The 20,815-nt window shown below is 41.6% G+C and overlaps 1 protein-coding gene across 7 annotated transcripts in view; it reads right to left on the bottom strand.

The window, feature by feature from the left end:
- The window catches only part of LOC106609600 (plasma membrane calcium-transporting ATPase 1), a 58,777-nt gene extending 38,284 nt beyond the window's left edge, over positions 1-20,493 (bottom strand). For 2 of the 7 annotated variants that reach the window (XM_045700049.1, XM_045700052.1), the window contains exons 1-2: positions 20,305-20,421; positions 5,571-6,018 (exon numbers count right to left, since the gene is read on the bottom strand). In XM_045700049.1, coding sequence (XP_045556005.1) covers positions 5,571-5,757 — 187 coding nt within the window. In that variant the 5' untranslated portion in view covers positions 5,758-6,018; positions 20,305-20,421. Of the gene's footprint in view, positions 1-5,570; positions 6,019-20,304 lie in introns of all 7 variants that reach the window. The other 5 variants (XM_045700053.1, XM_045700055.1, XM_045700050.1 and 2 more) reach the window with 4 other exon arrangements.
- Between the last annotated feature and the right edge of the window lie 322 nt (positions 20,494-20,815).

The raw sequence follows: 20,815 nt of genomic DNA, 5'->3' as shown, positions 1-20,815 counted from the left end.
AGCACAGGAGACGGGGAAATTTGGCCACGTCAAGACCACTCTATTCACAGTATAGCATGCTGGAATTCACCCCACAGAACAACAAGTAGTGAGCAATAGAGTAGAATACTGCGCTGCTGCTCAAAGCCTACTTACAGCAATTAGCCTATAATGTAAACCCCATGATATTAGTCATTTGACTGATCGTTTCCAGATCCAAAAAAAAAGGAAGTTTTAAAACTGCTGTGTATGTGTGCGTCAAACTGTATCTCGTAATAAATTCATATTTCTGTGTGTGTTTACACGTTAAAGTAGTGTGGGTCGAGGGGCAGCAATGCAGTCACCCCCCGTGTGTGTGTGGATGAGGTGCCGCCACTGCTGATGACTCACCGTTTACAGCTTGATCATTCCACCCCCCCCATCCGTGAAATAAACATTAGTGACAAGAGAATGATTTAGGCAAGAGGACGTATGACAAAACAAAAGGTTCAAATCATGTTAGCGTTCTAATCATTTAGCTATTTGAAAGTCCATCACCAGTCACCCGCGCGGCTATTCATTAACTCTTTAATAATCGACTTGTACCCGCTTAACCCCTCCATGTACTGTCCTATTCTGCCGACACTGTGGTTTAAAATTAGCCCTCTGGACTTCACTCGTGGTGCAGGTGGTAAAATGATTTGGGCAAAACAGCTGTGGCTACATGATCTCTGCAGACAGAGAGAGAAGACATCTAGAATAGCTTCCCCTAGCAGGCGTCCATCTTTATACCAAACCTGCTACTACTAGTTCAGCAGAAGTCCTCCAGCAGCCCCAACAGCACACATTTTAGTTGTAGACCGGCACAAACCTACCTCATTCAACTCATTGAGCGCTTGACGATTATTTGACAAGTTGAATCAGGTGTGCTTGTCCAGGGCTTCAATAAAAATGATTACTGTTTGGGGTCTGGAGGAATGGAGTCGTATTAGACTATAGACCAGGGTTCTCCAACCCCGTTCCTGGAGTGCTACCCTCCTGTAGGTTCACTCCAACCCGATTCACCTTATCAACCAGCTAATTATTAGAATCAAGTTCACCGTGCACTAGATTAGGGTTGGAGTGAAAACCTACAGGACTGTAGCACTACACAGCTTATTCAAATAACCAACTCATCATCCAGCTTTGATTATTTGAAATTAGCTGTGTAGCGCTATGGCAAAAACCAAAACATGCACCCGGGGGCCCAGGACCGAGTTTGGGAAGCCCTGCTATAGACAGTAGCTGATGGGAGCAAGAAAAGTTTTCATTCTGACAATCTTGCCCTAACAATACTTTTGTTACATCAGCATTCTGCGCAAAGTCTCCCAGAGATTCTGTGTCAGACATAACCTTGGTTTCAAAAGAGAACGATACTAGCAAGACTGACACAGCTTAAAAAAAGTACAGGTAGGTTCAAAAACAAAACTCCATGAAATCACCAATAACCAGAGACAAACCCAGAAGTGATCAATCAACTACCCTGCTGAAGGGACTTTAAAGCCAGAGATAACAGGTAAATCAATCTGCAGGCAGACGGGTATTGCAGCACTCCCACGAGATTTATCACCAGATAAATGTAGTAGCACCCAAAATATGTCGACTCAGAGTTTGAACAATAGTGAAAGAATGAGCGGGCAATCTGAGAAGATTCAGGGATTGCATTAGCTTTCAGAAATCAAAACACAGACCATCAATCTGCAATTTAAACAGTTTCAACTGTGTTTTATATTGGAATTGTCCGTGTTTCTTTTGCTTCGATAGTGATTAGGGGTGAGAAACAATAGTTGCATTCAGCAGAAAATGGCTACAATTTGATCAGATGACAACCGAAGTGCAATGCTATTTTGGCTAGCAGCCGCACGAGTATATTAGCTTTTTTGCAAAAATGATGCATGGCCATCATATTTCAAATGTTTATAAAAGAAAGAAGCCAATTAATATTACATTTTACCGGAAAAAAGTAGCTACACATCAGTCTGAGCGCTGTCTGCTGATAGAATGGCCGTTCCTGAATGCAGGAAATTGATTGGTCTGACGATGAGCCAAGATTTCTCATCCGAGATGTGCAACTAAAGCACAAAATGAGTATGAAGATGAGCAGAAATGACAATAAGAAGTATTTCAGAGCTGCGTTTTACAAAACACAAGATATTTCTTACATTTTTTATCTTTTGTTTCCTGTGTGAAAAACAACTCTGCATTAACGCATCCCCTAAGATTGGCAATAATATTGTTGCTCAGGAGCAGAGCTTTTAAAATTCAGCTTATACAGAAGAATATGGTTAAGGGACAGAAGAACAGTCTGTTCAGTACTGAAATAATAGTGGGAAACATCCTTGGGAATTATGTTACTGGCTCTAGTAAGAGGAGAAAGATTGTGGTTACAGTGTAGAAATTAGCCTTGTGTGACATTCAAGGGTCTGGCGAGTACATATAGTATTCTGGCCTAAATATAGTGTGACATTCAAGGGTTATAGGAAGGCCTGCTCCCTTTAAAATAAAATGTCAATGCTGTCCCTAGTAATACTGTAACCAGTAAAGAAAGCATATTTTCCAAATAAAAACTGGAAGTGGACAAAAGATTAGTTTAAGTACTGGGCTTTAGAATGGAGAAATGGCCTACTAACTAATTAGCAATCCTCTTTCGATTGTCAAGCTGGCAGTAATCTTAAATGACGGCTTAATTTCCTGGGCCAATAGTGAATGAGCAAATTGAAATACATGTGTCAAAAACTCTGGGGCACCCAGCCAAGTAGTGGAGCTGCTGCACTGCACACACTGTGGAGGAAACAATCTGGAGCTATTCTGGCTTATCAGGGGCAGGGTGTCATGTCAAAATGCCCCCAATTTTCACATTCTGATTGTTTTGACTGTGTTCTGATCGATTGTGACATGTACATTTCTCTGAGCCTGAAAATGATCACAGTTCAATAATTGCACGCGCGTCTGCTTAGGTGGATGGCTGTGCTTGTGCGGATGTCTCGCCACACCCTCAATTAGCTAGCTACCATAATTCGTGGTCGAGATGGCTTTTTCTCAGAGGTGTGCAGTTGTAGCTCGTTTGTATAGCTAAATAAACCCTTAGCTAGCTAATTAAGGCCGAGGGGGTGGGAGAGACAGCTGCACGAGCTCAGCCATCCACATAAGCAGATGTGCATGCAATTATTGAACTGTGACAATTTTAAGGCTGTGAGAAATTTTACAAAATGACGTCACAATTGATCAGAACAGTCAGAAAGTGAAAAGGAGAATTGGGAACATCTTTACATGACACAGGGAAGGGCACTACTACAACAGTAGTTTCTGAACATGCACAAGGCCTAACTCAAATGGACAGATAACCCTACCTGATCTGATCCTCGCTTATCCTTAATAAAACACCAACTGTCATGACTACTTACACTACATTGTCTCTAGCTAGCATACAGTACCAGTCAAAAGTTGACACCTACTGGTTTGGTTACTACATGTTTCCATATGTGTTATTTCATAGTGCTGATGTCTTCACTACTTTTCTACAATGTAGAAAATAGTAAAAATAAAGAAAAACCCTTGAATGAGTAGGTGTGTCCAACCTTTTGACTGGTACTGTAGATCAAGACAAAATAAAATGACCAACCACAATATCATACAAGGCATGGCCCTGTACAGATCCCCTGCTTTGTCATTACAAGTTCTACAAATCTTACAATTCACCAAAAATGCCCAAATACAAAGTGCTCAACAAATCCTTGCAATTGACACATGTACATCAAAACCCCAGCTGGAGCCTTACTCTGGCACTTTTACACTGAGCTGGCAGAACAGAATCCAGCTATGACTAGGCCTATATACTTCTGTCTGTTTCAATACTCACTGAATAAAGGGCAGGAGAGGACAAGTACCATAACTGACTGATCTAGGACATTTGGGATCATTCAAGACTCAAGTATGAGCAGCCTTTCTGTTTGGCATTTCAACCGGTTGACACAGATGCTCAGTTTAGACGATGATCATTGTAAATTTGCTACTGGCACCGACGCTGTATATAGATCACATTCTCTTGGTTTTTTTCTTACTTCTCACGTTTATTTTTTAGTTGAACTATTTTGATATTGAATACTGCAATGCTGGGAAGGTACAATATTTTAACTTGAATAAAACAATGAGTTTTTAAATAGTGAGCGAGTGAGGCTTTTCCTTTTTAAAGAATGCCAGCTATGAATATGATAAAATAAATCAAAATTGGATGAAATGGGGCAACCATTGTCCAAATCATTTAAATATTGTATATACTATAACATCATGGTATGTTAACTCTAATATAAACCTATCTGATGTTCAAACCTACAAACCCCTGTGCCACATCTGAAGTTCAAACCAACAAATTAATGTGGCACAGGGGTTTGTAGAACCTACAAACAGATGTGGTACAGGCCATTCACTACGAGTACTGAAACAGTGCAGGGCACTGACTGTGGTGGATATGCAGTGCCATTTTAATCTTGGATCAAACAGAAAATCCCCTCCCCCAAGAGTTCACTCCAGGTCATGCCGGCGATTAGGCACAACAACTTCTATGTAGAGACTGGAGAGAGAGCAGTAAACCAATGTATGCAGGAGAGGCTCTACACAGGCAAGTCCCTGATGTAAAGTGACTCTGCACTTTTTCCACACACTTGGCATGGCCAGATCTGCTGAGTGAACAGAGGATCAGCGCCTACACACACACAGGCAGGATATAAAGCAGACAACATGGAATGTCCCTGAGGATCGGAACAGTGGTGCTGCTTACCCACCTTTTAAAAATAGGATAAATATTGCATTGGTGGTAGGGACTAATATACACACACTTTAAAAAGCAGTGGCATTTTTCTAGATTAGCTGCTACATGGAGCGAGACATTGCTGGGGAGAGCCCTGAGAGACCTGAGCCCCGGCTACAGCAGGAAGTAATACTCTCGGACAGACTCTGGTAATGTGTTTTCAACCCTCATCTCCAGGGCATGGAGAAAGGGGGATAAATGCATGCCATGCTGCTGGAGAGAGGCAGAGCAAAACAGAACAGGCCAGCAGACCAGTTCCGGAGATGAGCTCATGTCTTCCCCACACCACAACGTTAAACCAGTTACTAGCCGCACACACCATCCTGTCCTGTCCCCACATGTGGAACATTGACCTGCAGAGTCTGGTACTGTGCCAAGGCAGACAGCTGGTCTGTCTGAAGCCTCCCTCCACGCACCAGAGGTGAAAAAAAGAGAGAGAAAGAGACACAAACCCAGGAATAGCTCAAGGCCTGGACCGGGTCAGTGCCACCCTCCCCCCGGCCACCTGTCTACTAGGACACCAGCTTTCCAAGGAAGTGATGTCAAGGTGCTGTGGATGACACGGCCCAATGACATGCTTGCTAAGCAATGCATTTTTGCCATGAAACACTTTCAGAACCACACGTGTCACTAGCATTCACAACTAGCATTCACAACTAGCATTCACAACTAGCATTCACAACTAGCATTCAAGAACAACAGATCTAATCCAAATGAAGAGTGATGAAGGTGAATTGGTTGAGAAATAGAATGAGGCGGTATCTACCGTCTACAGGTGACGTTTTCAATCGGGTGCAGAGTCCTTGAACGTCCCCATAACTTTCCCCGATTTTGCCTATTGCCTCTGCCCCCCGCAGTTCCATGAGAGACCGCAGGTCCTTTAGCGAGCAGCCAAAGTCCCCATGGTGGTTGGCCGTGGAGTTCTTCACTCCGCTGTAGGAGTTGTTTGCCATAATGTCCCTCTGCGTGCGCTCCGTCGGCTACGGTGAAAAATGGTGTCCCAAAGGGAGAGCTAAAATCCTCAGCAAGCGAGCCCAGCAGTAGTTCCCATAAACAGCTACAAGTCCTTCAGAGGATGATGGTGGTGAAATGAGAAGACTCCAGGTAGAAGGACTTGGACAGATCAAAAGCCATTTCCCTCAGACCGTGGCCCTATTCTTTCATGTTGCCCGAGGTTCACACACAGACTCAGAGAGAAGACAGCATTCGAGGATCTGAAAGGAGAGAAAACGTAAATCTGGTCATTCAGAATTCAAATGGGATGTTTAATTTCAATAATATACTAGCACTTATGAAAAAGTCACAAGGCAACACACTGATGATATAATCCAAACTATCAGGTAAAGACACTTGTAGTCGTTCACTTCACAGCACCACTGAAAATAGATTGTAGGAACCACAGGTCACTGGCAAAGACTCAACTTGATATGCTATCCTTTTGAAGAGAAAATATTATACTTATTTGAGGCACACCGCCGTGGGAAGCAGTCAGCCATTTAAACTCATGGACAGACAGGGCTGACATGTTATTCAACATTAGTATTATCCTTGAGCCCTATGACAAATGTGCATAAAGGCGGCAGAATTCAATTATGACATCGTTTTTGCACTATCCACTAAGTTTGAACCATATCGCCTGCCGTAGTTAAAGTGCTAATAAATCAGAACAAATCCCCTTTCAATTTTTTCAAATTACCAGCAACTTGAAGCAACAATTTGGATAATGTCTACTCTGCTAATATCCATAAAAACGACAGACCAAAAAAATACTGACTTTGCACTATTGAGCAATGTACAATACTGCGAACTTAGCAAAACGAGTAATTTGTGGTATGCACCTCCGCTATTCAGTAATTGCCTTACTGTTAGGGATCAATTTGGCTGCCGACTAACTGACCCTCATTAACTGGTTAACAAACGGTTACATTTTTCACAAATAGTAAAATGTGACAGAAAATACTATCAGATCTGTATAGAATGACGAGATGCTTATTTCGGCACCCTAACAAAAAGGCAGTCGTCCCAAGGCTGGAAGGCAGGCGACAGAAATGCATTGGGCTTGTTTTGATAAGATTCTGGCGAGAGCTGAACCTCTCACTCTCTGATACTATGCATGCATACAAGGACTGGATATTTTTCATTAAGAGCTTAATGGAAACATGTATATTGCAAGCCCATTGTGTTATTGAAAATGCAACTCCTGTAATGAAGCAGCTAATAAGTCTTTTTAAAACATTTGCCAAAATGCAATTAGCTGGAAAGCAGCGTTATAAACAGCACGCCTAATGCGAGATTTTCCATATGTGACAGAAATCAACATCTCAGAAACTGAGAAAGAGGGGGACAATCTATAACAACGACGAGGATGAGTTGCTTTTACGATTGTGCCTTCGGCTTCCGGACTTCGAAAGAAAGTCGATATGAAAACCAATAGAACAGGAGAGAAATGCTGGTTAATGGCATCAGGAAGTCTTTATAAACTAATTGCCTCCACGTTTCTATGGATGGATTTTTGCAAGGCTACTTTGAAGCAAGGTAAGACATGCCTCATTATTTGAAGTAAAATGTTAACTTTCAGATAATTACTGCCTCAAGTTCACATTGCAAAGAGGTGGGTGACGCACTGATAGCCTGCTTACCGTTGACGATAGCCTATGCACTCAAATGGCAAATGGGAGACGTACTTTAATTACGAGTTGAAATTGAGAAATAAAGTCATTTTTAAAATCGTGGCCATCAAAGTTTAACCACGCGATTGAATGTAGAATATTTATTTGTTGCGCTTTGTTGATTGGGCTTACAAAAGCACGTTTCACTCCAGTGAGGAGCTACTCTGGCGCTCTCTGACAGGTGGCAAGATATCCCGCTCCTCAAACTAGGCTCAAACTATGCTGTGCACGTTTGATAAACAAGATGCATGACGACTAACAAAAATACACGTGCTAATTTAATTTCACACAATTATGCAAATGAGCCGATAAGCATGACCGATCAGATGTATTTTCAGGGGCTAGATTAACGGTTAACATCCCTACTTACTGCATATTTCTCTCTATACTATAAACCCCACGAGAAGCGCAGGCAAACAGATGTAGGTGGTCACTACAGTAAAAGCAGAGCCAGACAAAATGTATTGTAGTTAATGTATGATCATTTATCTACTAACGCACATGTAGAGTTCTATAGTCCATTCAACTGGTATACAAGTCAAAATATGAGCATTTCACTTAGCCTAACTGGAATTACTGCAATAATTATAACTCATGAAACTCCCAGCTTCCTCCCACATAGTGTTTGGTGCTTAATGTGAAGTAGCTATATAGGTGAACACCCTTCCTACCTCCAGAGGAATCTCCATATCCACAGAGTCCATCATCAAAATGTCCCTGCTACACTTATTTCAGTTGTGCAATTAAAGACCATTTGACATTCAGTGTCCCCACAATGGCTAGTGGCGATTCATTGGGAGATGGGGCTGGCGCTCACTGAATGATCATCTCAGAAAATACTCCTTTTTAATCTAATTAGACAATCTCTGGCATCATCTGGGAGATCCAGTCTCTGCTCTGCTGACCAAAGTGAAGAATAAAGCACCGCAGTCGTCAGCTTGTTTTAAGGACGATTCCATTTTGACTAATTTCTTAGAATCACCACAAGGAAATGTGCCATGTTCAAAGCGGGGAGAGGGATGCACCGGAATTAGGAAGTCAAAAAACATCAGGAAAGATAACATGTAAAAAGGCAGCTTGTATGGAAAGACCATTCAAATGGGCAATGATGAAAATGAAGTTGGAATCAGGTGTGCTCGCTCTGGAATAGATCAAATACATGGAAAGGCTGGGGGTCCCAAAGGAGAGGTTTTAGAATCCCTGCTCTAGAGGAATTTACCACTGTAGGGCAGGCGGGGTACGCACTTCCTACTCCCTCTCTCAAAGAGGTCACCAGCTGGGCAGTCGGTTTTATTCACTGTCTACATTCATGTCTGGGTGTAACAATGAACTGAATGAGAGAAAAAGTAGTGAGCACGCTTCCCTTTTTCAAGTCAGATCAGGAACATAATATTCATAATTGCATCTGCATTAGGCCAAAATCCCTGCATATTCTAAGATGCCCAGAAAAGAGTGCTTTAATGAGGGCACGAATGTGGTACATTCACACAAGTGAAAAATGTAATTTCAGTAACTGGACAAATGAGAGCAACCCAATGAACCCACTACTTTCACACTTGTTTTTGAGAAACTATTTTGTCACGTGTCAATTCTATTTGGAGCCATCTGCCATGGAAAAAGGATAGGATTTATTATTCTTTACACAACATAATTGCAGGGCTGGTTGCAATTCTGAGGTGACATAAAATCTCATTTGAGAGGGAAATACCCCTTTTGTTGGCCACAAGTTTGGGGTGAGGTTGAAACGTACACAGAGGTTTCCACCAAAATATTTCACGTGGTAGTGTTTTTTTATAGTTGTGAGATGTGCGAAAACACAAAGTGAAACTTTTTACCGTTGCCTAAGTAGAATTTGTGCTCTAATTTTAGTGTGGCCCATTTAGACAAGGAGGGTTGCAGTTCCTTATTGAAACTCTGGCAACTTGCATTCTGCCTGACAGGAACGGCATCTTTCCACAACTTAGACAAATTCAAGTGAATTTCGACTGTGGCCCAGATGACTTACCATGTTATTGCGCCTATTGCGGTGTGTGACGCGCTCAATGTGTTTTTTCCCCCCTAAAATGGTCCTCTAAAAATGGTTGGCATATTTGAGTTGCCCTTAGCACCCAGCTAACACACATGTTCAACCACAAAGTAATGGAGGCGGCCAGGCTCCATTTCCCTTGTCCTCACATCTCATGCTCTGAGCCTGTCCCCCTCCGAGCGGCTGCACCGCCAAGATGAAGGGAGTGCGAACATTTGCTGAGCGGTGACAGTTTCAGGTTGCGGAACAGATCACATGTCACAACAGTGGAAAATCATTGTGATTGGATCACCGAGCTAACAGCTGGCATGGTATGGTTGAACAAGGATAGGAGCCAGGTTAACCCTTTGTGCACAACACCAGCAAAACCCTTAATAAGTAAGAGAATACCAAAGAAATCTATTGGGGTTTCACTTACAACCGTATACGAAGACATTTGTCATAAAAAAGCCCAGCAGTTATTCCTTTCCAGGGAGCAGAAAATGAGATGTAACAGATCTCTATGGCCAAACAGTGCAAATGTTATCTGTTGCTGGACTTCCAAGCAATTCTCCCCAAACTAAGGAAACCCTCTTGGTCATGGTTGGCACTTTGAACCCCTCTACATGCCAACTTACTCGTTGTGAGTCAAGGACAGCCATTCCAGGGATCCCTCTGCTATGGTCTTGCTGGTGCCGATGGGGGTATTTTTAGCATCCTACAGACTACCCCTACCTGTCCCCATTCCCCACTCTGGCCCCTGCTGAAGTGGGTCAGGGCATGTAAATGTGGAGGGTACAAAGCAGAGGCAGGCACCCAGCCTTACTCATGTCATGCAGCATGGCTCAGTGCTATCAGAGGGCCACTTCACACCAGAGACTGGGCACTTCTCTACTCTGTTCTACATGACCAGCCTGCCAATTCACGACACCATGCAGAGGTGTCCCCGCCCAGCGTCAACTCTACGACACACTTCCTCTTCCCAGTGCACTTCTGCTCATTTAAATCGAGATTTGTGATGGTCTCTTGGGGGACATTTAAAAATTGTCCTTTGCGTCTCCACTTTCCCTTCTGTACAAGCAAATGGAATAAATTGAGCCTCTTGGGTTTTTTTAAAGGGGATAGAAGTATATTTATGGAGGCTAGGGTTTTATTTAACTTGTATGTCCTTCATTTTCAAGAGCAGGCCATCTTTGAAGTTGAGAGCCCTTGCGCTCCTTTTTTTAACTGACACTGCTGGGCAGTTCTACGGCCTGAGGTAGGGGGGGTATAACATTTTACGATATACCGGTATTGATGCATGGACCAGTTTGGGTTTTGACTTTACCTTCTATGAACGGGATTTGAATGTTTGATTTGTTAAATGTGATATGCCGTGTGTAATGTCCATTTTGATAGTTTACTCCGCTACTTGAGTCATCTCTCTCCGGCATCACTTTCCACACAGACATAGCACCACCCCGTCACTCAAGGAGCGCATTTGTTGTTGCTTGACCAGAGACACTAGCAACCTAGAATTACACTTAGTTTGTGTGTCTTACATTTGCAAAATGGCTAGTTTGTCTTTTCATAGCAAGTTGGGCCTAAATCATGTTAGCTGGCTAGCTAATAAATGTCCTGAGTCAAAGCAAACGTAACTAGCTTTACAGCCTGATAATACCAGTGATGGTGTAGACCTAAATCCTCATGTTGTTTGTGCAACAGTATCTTCTAAATTAGAGGTATACGTGAAGCATGAATATGTTAGCTACGTGAAGTAGCTAAGAGAAATCATTCAATGTAGCCAAAGAATACAGGGTCCCCTAGGACACACTTATCAACACTTGGTTCCAACCCTATTTAAATAACTCCTACCTGGCATTTCCATACTAAACACTGTATTCAAAGTGCCCACTATTATATTCTAACTATAGAATTATATAAATCATTCTATTTCCATGATTCCAACTGCTCACCGAAGTGTTACTGTAAATAGCATGTGAAATCGCAATTGTAACATATGGTTAAAAATAAGGCCTACATGTTTTGCCCATGTCGTGCAGCCCTACGTGGCAGTGTGGAAATGATCTCAAATGAGTGCAAGAAATGCAACAAAAATATTTTAGTTGAATTGAACTGTATAAAACAATCAGAATGGAGAAAGACCCATTGAAATGTCTTAGAATGTTTGTTTCCACCATAGGGTCACACACTACTCAGAGCAAATTCAGAACTTGTATAATTCTTAAACATTAAATACCGTCAAAAATATGATATTTTGCCCAGCCCTAGACTAAGGTCATGCTGCCCTGACATTTACTACCATTGTGTGTCCTGCTGCCCCCACTATTTCTGATTCATCATGGGGTTTCCTCCTATCTAGGTAAAATGTTGTGCTCCTTGATTGGGTTTAAGCAAATATGCTGGGTGGTCAATTGAGATTGTAGCCTACAGATTAAAAATGCATTTACCAGGCTAATTTCAAACAAAATAAGATTGTATGCATGTGTCTCTCTAGGCTATCCAACAGGACTGTTTTCTTTATATGCAGACTGACACAGGCCTAACTATGACAAATACATACAGTACCAGTCAAAAGTTAACACACTTACTATTTTCTACATGGTAAAATAATAATGAAAACATCAAAACTATGAACACATATGGAATCAAGTAGTATCCCAAAAAGTTAAACAAATGAAAATATTTTATATTTAAGATTCTTCAAAGTAGCCACCCTTCGCCTTGACAGTTTTGCACACTCTTGCATTCTTTCAACCAGAAATTCCACAAATTAACTTTCCTTCTTAATGCATTTGAGCCAATTAGTTGTGTTGTGACAAAGTAGGGGTGGTATACAGAAGATAGTCCTATTTGGTAAAAGACCATGTCCATATGTCAAGAACACCTCAAATAAGCAAAGGGAAACGACAGTCCATCATTACTTTAAGACATGAAGGTCAGTCAATACGGAACATTTCAAGAACTTTGAAAGTACAGTCGCAAAAACCATCAAGCGCTATGATGAAACAGGCTCTCGTGAGGACCGCCACAGGAAAAGAAGACCCAGAGTTGCCGCTGCTTAAGAGGATAAGTTCATTAGAGTTACCAGCCTCAGAAATTGCAGCCTAAATAAGTGTTTCAGTGTTCAAGTAAGACATCTCAACATCAACTTTTCAGAGGAGACTGTGAATCAGGCCTTCCTTTAATTGTATTATTATTTTTTTATGTAACCTTTATTTAACTAGGCCAGTCAGTTAACCTCTTATGCTAGGGGGCAGTATTTTCACATCCGGGTGCCCAAAGTAAACTGCCTGCTACTCAGGCCCAGAAGCTAGGATATGCATATTATTAGTAGATTTGGATAGAAAACTCTAAAGTTTCCAAAACTGTTAAAATAATGTCTGTGAGTATAACAGAACTCATATGGTAGGCAAAAACCTGAGAAAAATCCAACCAGGAAGTGGGAAATCTGAGGTTTGTAGTTTAAGTGATTGCCTATCCAATATCCAGTGTAAATGGGGTCAGATTGCACTTCCTAAGGCTTCCAGTAGATGCCAACAGTCTTTAGAAAGTTGTTTCAGGCTTCTATTGTGAAAGGGGAGCGAATAAGAGCTGTTTCAACAATTGGTCAGGCTGAAAGCCTTTAGTTTAGTTTCGCGTGTGGTCGTTCCCTTTCCTTTCTAATGACAACAGAATTGTCTGGTTGGAATATCATTGAAGATTTGATAAAAACACCCTAAAGATTGATTATATACATCGTTTGACATGTTTCTACTTACTTTTTTTACTTTTCGTCTGGACTTAGTGCCCGCGCTTTGTGCATTTGGATTAGTGAACTAAACACGGACATAAATGGACATTATCGAACATTTGTGGAACTGGGATTCCTGGGAGTGCATTCCGATGAAGATCAAAGGTAAGTGAATATTTAACGCTATTTCTGACTTTTGTTGACTCCACAACTTGGCGGGTATCTGTATGGCTTGTATTAACAGTGGTTGCATTAAGGAGAAGTTTCTCTAATCCTATGTATAACACTTGTATTTTTCAAAGTTTATGATGAGTATTTCTGTAAATTGATGTGGTTCTCTGCAAATTCACCGGATGTTTGAGGCAAAACATTACTGAACATAACGCGCCAATGTAAACTGAGATTTTTGGAAATAAATATGAACTTCATTGAACAAAACATACATGTATTGTGTAACATGAAGTCCTATGAGTGCCATCTGATGAAGATCAAAGGTTAGTGATTCTGCTTTTTGTGACTCCTCTCTTTGGCTGGAAAATGGCTGTTTTTTTGTGACTAGGCGCTGACCTAACATAATTGCATGGTATGCTTTCACCGTAGCCTTTTTGAAAATCGGATAATACTTGTATGTTTGAGATTTCTGTTTGAATTTGGCGCCCTGCAATTTCACTGGCTGTTGTCAAATCGATCCCGTTAACTTCTTTGGGCTCAAATCCCGTTAAGAACAAATTCTTATTTAGAATGACGGCCTACCCTGGCCAAATTGTGGTCCGCCCTGTGGAACTCCCAATCACGGCCTGATGTGATACAGCCTGGATTCGAACCAGGGACTGTAGTGATGCCTCTTGCCTTGAGATGCAAAGCCTTAGACCGCTGCAGCACTCGGGAGCGGTCCAAGGCACTGGTCAGATTGCTGCAAGAAACCACTACTAAAAAACACCAATAAGAAGATGACACTTGCTTGGGCCAAGAAACACGAGCAATGGACATTAGACTGATAAATTGTAAATGTCTTTGAGATGCAGAGTAGGTGAACGGATGATCTCTGCACGTGTGGTTCCCACCGTGAAGCATAGAGAAGGTGTGATGGCACTTTGCTGGTAACACTGTCAGTGATTTATTTAGAATTCAAAGTAGGGCTGGGCAATATGGCCAAAATCTTATATCCCGATTATAGGTAATTTCATATCCCGATAATGACACATCACGATATAGCACATTCTGTAATTTCAATGAATAAATAGTGTATATTAAGTGACCACATGTAAAGGCCTATTTCTTATTACATTTTGAATTATACTCAACAAATAAAATGTATTTGCATTTGATACCTTGGGTCGAGTGTTTGCACTAACTCACGAAACCCCTGTTTCTCGACCGTGTAAATTGGGGCCATGTCTTTGCAGATGTAAGTTGTAACGGCAGCTGTTCTCTCCTTCCATCTTCGTGATTCTTTGCCATATGGTGTGCCGTGGGCAAAAGCCTCTTGCAACGTCTGAGTCTGGGGTTTGTTTTGAGCACCCGACTGTACTTTTTGGGGTCTCATCCGTAGACTCTCTCCATACTGTTTCACGTGATTCTTGCGAAGGTGTTAGAGGTTAGTGGTGTTTGAGCCTGTGGTCGGGACCAGCCTGCGGCATATTTTGCAGGGGACGGTTTTCTGGTTGTTGTCAAACCGTGCCACGTTCACTCTCCATGTTTGTTTGTGTGGCGAATTTCCTTCCACACGTGTCCAATTGATAATATGAAACGATAGACGTTTTTCTATCGTCACACAATATATATCGTCATATCGCCCAGCCCTAATTCAAAGCACACAAAACCAGCATGGCTACCACAGCATTCTGCTGCGATACACCATCCCATCTGGTTTGCGCTTAGTGGGACTATCATTTGTTTTTCAACAGGACAATGACCCAACACACCTCCAGGCTGTGGAAGGCCTATTTGACCAAGGAGAGCTGCATCAGATGACCTGGCCTCCACAATCACCCAACCTCCACCCAGTTGAGATGGGTTGGACCGCAGAATGAAGGAAAAGCAGCCAACAAGCGCTCAGCATATGTGGGAACTCCTTCAAGACTGCTGGAAAAGCATTCCTCATGAAGCTGGTTGAGAGAATGCCAAGAGTGTGCAAAGCTGTCAAGGCAAAGGGTGGCTACTTTGAAGAAACTAAAATATATTTTCATTTGTTTAACACTTTTTTGGTTACTACATGATTCCATGTGTTATTTCATAGTGAAGACATCAAAACTATTATTCTACAATGTAAAAAAATAGTAAAACCCTAAATTAAGAAAATGCTCTTTATCTTTAATATCTCTATGCTAATTTGATTAAAAAGAAAACACTTGTTCGATAGAGAAGGAAATATGAGCTTATGTGTTTGTTTAGACTCGAGCCTAATTGAGGCAGCATGAGTCAGACTCAACTTGCCTTCAAACCGCAGTGTGGAATATCCTTTCCCTTACAATATTGAGGAGATACGCATCACACCAGCGTGAGTAAAAAGCAGCATTATACAATGTAGGCCTACTTAAAACCTGTTGGGGCTAGGGGGCAGTATTGACACGGCTGGATAAAAAACATACCCGATTTAATCTGGTTACCACTCCTACCCAGTAACTAGAATATGCATATACTTATTACATATGGATAGAAAACACCCTAAAGTTTCTAAAACTGTTTGAATGGTGTCTGTGAGTATAACAGAACTCAAATGGCAGGTCAAAACCTGAGAGATTCCTTTACAGGAAGTGGCCTGTCTGACCATTTCTTGAACTTCTTTTCCATCTCTATCTTTTACTAAGGATCTCTGCTCTAACGTGACACTTCCCACGTCTTCCATAGGCGCTCAGAGCCCGGGAAAAAACAGAATGTCGTCATTCCAGCCCCAGGCTGAAACACATTATCGCCTTTCTCAAGTGGACGATAAAGGGACTCTGGGCTTATGCGCGTGACCCGACCGCCCCCGCCTTTGTGATTTTTTTTCCTCTGTTTGCCGAAAAGGAGATTCCCTGTCGGAATATTATCGCTTTTCTACGAGAAAAATGGCGTAAAAATTGATTTTAAACAGCGGTTGACATGCTTCGAAGTACGGTAATGGAATATTTAGAATTTTATTGTCACGAATTGCGCCATGCGCGCGACACTTCTTTACCATTTCGGATAGTGTCTGGAACGCACGAACAAAACGCCGCTATTCGGATATAACGATGGATTATTTTGGACCAAACCAACATTTGTTATTGAAGTAGCAGACCTGGGAGTGCATTCTGACAAAGACAACAAAAGGTAATCAAACTTTTATAATAGTAAATATGATTATGGTGAGTGCTAAACTTGCCGGGTGTCTAAATAGCGAGCCCGTGATGCCTGGGCTATGTACTTAGAATATTGCAAAATGTGCTTTCACCAAAAAGCTATTTTAAAATCGGACATATCGAGTGCATAGAGGAGGTCTGTATCTATAATTCTTAAAATAATTGTTATGCTTTTTGTGAACGTTTATCGTGAGTAATTTAGTAAAATGTTAGCGAATTCCCCGGAAGTTTGCCCGGGGTATGCTAGTTCTGAACGTCACATGCTAATGTAAAAAGCTGGTTTTTGATATAAATATGAACTTGATTGAACAAAACATGCATGTATTGTATAACATAATGTCCTAGGGTTGTCATCTGATGAAGATCATCAAAGGTGAGTGCTGCATTTAGCTGTCTTCTGGGTTTTGGTGACATTATATGCTGGCTTGAAAAATGGGTGTCTGATTATTTCTGGCTTGGTACTCTGCTGACATAATCTAATGTTTTGCTTTCGTTGTAAAGCCTTTTTGAAATCGGACAGTGTGGTTAGATTAACGAGAGTCTTGTCTTTAAATAGCTGTAAAATAGTCATATGTTTGAGAAATTGAAGTAATAGGATTTTTAAGGTTTTGAAAATCGCGCCACAGGCTGCAAGTGGCTGTTACGTAGGTGGGACGCAAGCGTCCCACCTAGCCCATAGAGGTTAATAGTACAGCAGACTATATTGCGCTGTCCATGATGGCCTACATGGGGTTGAATGTCACCTCAGATTAATGTGACAACGGCTCCATTGCCTTTTACATAACCAATTGTGCCTTTTGCAGTAGGAGTCTCCGTTAGTAAGTTTCTATAGTAGGTCTTACGTAAGACAAAAGGAGGATTATAGTAGTCATTTCATAGATTTGATGCAGAATGTTAGAATTCCTGACAATTATAGACAATGTTCAACATGAGTGGGAAATATGGTTTAGCAGGTAGCCAGTTGAGTGAACACGCATCAGGCAACCCCGCCAGGGTCCATGTCCACGATGAGTCTGGGATGCAGGGTCGACAGGGCCAAATCATTACCTGGAATAGACAGCACGTTTTCCGAAACTTTGTTTAACAGGATAATTATGTTACATCATAGTACCTATTCGCTAATAAACAAGCCTATTACGTGTTATACTTTCACACCTGTCTATTCTAAATGCCATCAATATTAACTACAAAGCCTACTGCTGCTCAATAATCCTAATTTACCAAGAAATGTGTTACAACGAGAAGACTGAAATCCTATAGCTATTGTACTGAGGTGGTGTCGGCCTGCCGATTTAATTAGGTTAAAACCTCTGACTGAACCACAACCACTCAAAGGCCTACTTTCCAAAACAACGTAAGACCAGAGACAGACTTAAAATCCTATTCAGTACTAGTATCCGACGAATAATTAGTCAGCCGATCATGAAACTTCTCATGAATCATTGGTATAGAAATCCTATGCAATACACAGAACATACACCTGTTTTAATAATTGAACAGGGACAAAAGCTGACCAATACCATGCAAGTGAGAAGGTTTATATTACTGTATGCTCAGTTTAGTCTGCTGCACTGCTTCCTTCCTGAGTGATAAGACAGTTTTGGTTAAAACTACAGCCTCAGACACACAGTCAAAGGTTGGTTTTTTTTATGGCCAAAATGTATGGATCTATAAAAGGCAAATGTCTAGAAGATAGAAATCCCACTCCTATTGAATTCCATGAATATATTCAGAATGAAACGAAATCTTGATCAAATTGACAGCAGTCAGCAGAGAGAACAATGATATTTCACATATCAGAACACCCTGACACCAAAAAAGCTTAAAATCATATCCTACACCGATATGGGTTGTTAACGTTATTTTATACAACTTGTCCAATGATCACCATACCTCTCTTACATGACTACAGCATTGGAAATTCTTAAAATATTATACCATGTGTATTGTGGATGCATATTAATGCACATTACTAGACTTCAATACAAGCGTTGCACAGATCAATGGAATCCCCAATGTTTGCAATTTGATGACAGATTCACAAACGATAAGTGATCGTAATCCACATGGTCAACCAGCAGCGTTCATTCGAAGCTCAGCATTCAGCAGAGACTAGAATGCATTGCTGGCAAAGTGCAGCACGCCGGGTGCCATTTAATAGGATAAGGACTGATCCCTTCTCTTAGACACCAAAACGTGATAGCTCGTCGCCTATCACACTGGGACCAGTACATAAGCTCTGCAATAGAAAAATATGTAGAAAATTGCCTTTGGACTATCTGTAGTCAAGGTCAAATGATTGGTTACGTTGCCTTGTCATAACGTGAACAAATAATCACGCTCGAGGTTGGTAGCTAATGGTGGCACACTGAACGAAAAGAAAGCATGACAGGATAATGGATCTGTCGTACCTAGTTAGATGGATCAGCTATGGACACTGCTACAACTAAATAGATATACCGGCGGTTATGTAACTTGTTAACGTTAGCTAAGTTGACATTTCGGCATCTCAGCTGGCATCCAGAGTGCCAGGACAGGTTCCAAAGACGGAGTTCAGACAGAAGTGCTAGTAGCTAACTTAACGATGTGTTGCGGCGTAGCTACCGTTGCAAAACATGTAACGTTAAAGGTAGGTTAGCCAATGTTAGCAGCTGGTTCACTAACGCTTCACCTAGCTAGCTATCCTTCGTTTAACTGGGTAACGTTAGCTGTCAGTTAGGACTGTTACCTAGCTAGCAAGTTAGCTATGTCACAAGTCAACCACTGGTTACTACTCTCTAGCTAGCTAACGTTAGCGTTGGCTAACCAACTGGGCACCTGACATTAGAACCGACCAGTGCAGTGGAATAACACCATGGAATAATTTCAAGTGGAGTACCCGTCGTCGTCAAGGCTTAACGTTAGGTAGCTAACCGGCAAAATTGCCGATGTAACCAAGCAAAACGTAAGGCAACTAACGTTGATTTTCAATTGAGAAAGTCACTTATGTATAAAATGTAACAGTACCATAAAGCAACGGATGTGGTCCTTGTGCGGCAAGAAAGCTAACCAAAGTTACGCTAACCTAACTGTTACAGGTTATTGACTCATTATGGAGTGAACACACTGCATGTGTCAAGTCAACTATTAGCCAACTAACGTTACGTTAATAACAAGTTCAGGCTGAATAAAAAAATAACCCAGCAATTAAGATTCTGAATTAATTAAATTGGAGTCCGAGTCGACCAGCATGGCTGGACTCAAATAACGTTCACATAGCTAACTACTCACAAATAATTCAACAAGCTATGAGGCACTTGGTTATTTCAAGTTGTTTTCACTACGACTTTTGCTTCTTCTTCACTCCTTAGTACAGTAGAGGTTAGGCGTCAACCTCCACCCCCTGTCCACGAGCTCCTCCAAACCTAGTGTGTGCAGTCGAACCCATTTCAAAATAACGTTACACCGCTAACGTTATTTAGCTACACAACTTTTCAAACACCAAGTCACCCGCGAGTTAGTATTTTCGCACGTTACAATACGTTGGAAATTCCATGAACTTGTCAATAAGATCCTGTTCTGGAAAACGTTAGGTAGGTTAATGTCCGAAACAAATTGTGGTGTAAAGAACAATAAGCTCAATGTCAGTTGTTCCATCTTCTTACCCAAGTAGAAGCTAGCTTGCAAGGTAGACATGAATTCACGAGCAGCTGCATTGAGCTAGCTAACGTTTACCGTTAAACTAAAACTGTAGTAAGGAGATAAAACCAAACCTGTTCGCTATTGCTTACCAGAATCAAAGCTTGGCTTATGTCCATGTTACTTATGGAAATATATATTTGTGTGCAACAAAAAAAAATCTAACAAAGTACTTACTCCGTTATCCGAATATTACCTCTGAGTCCTTCCTCTCTTTCCCTCTCCTCAGTATCTCACTACAGACTGCCCCTGTTTCCCGATCTGTAGTAAAAATCCCGCCCACTACACTGTCACAACATCGCAAGGGACATGTGATTCACGTCAGGGGGAGGGGCAATAAGGCCAATGTAGATCCCCATTGGCTTAACCAACATATCAGTCGCCCGTGGAAACGGTTACGTCATCAACTCCGTTCACGGATGGAGATCCTCGCACTCACTCTTTGCCCGGTCTTACTTTATAAAAATCTGATGCATGCAAAGATCAGTTCTTACATCGTATGATTTAACCAGCATTAAATGATCACTGACATCTGTTTATTTGTGTGTGCATCTCCCTGGCCCTGTCGGTTGTGTTAGCTCCACCCACCTTCCCGGCGGCTAA

Source organism: Salmo salar, chromosome ssa17 (genome assembly GCF_905237065.1).
Source record: "Salmo salar chromosome ssa17, Ssal_v3.1, whole genome shotgun sequence".
In the NCBI taxonomy this organism is placed as follows: Eukaryota; Metazoa; Chordata; class Actinopteri; order Salmoniformes; family Salmonidae; genus Salmo; species Salmo salar.
The sequence above is the reverse complement of the archived record's forward strand: the minus strand, read 5'-3'. Positions and strand labels throughout refer to the sequence as shown.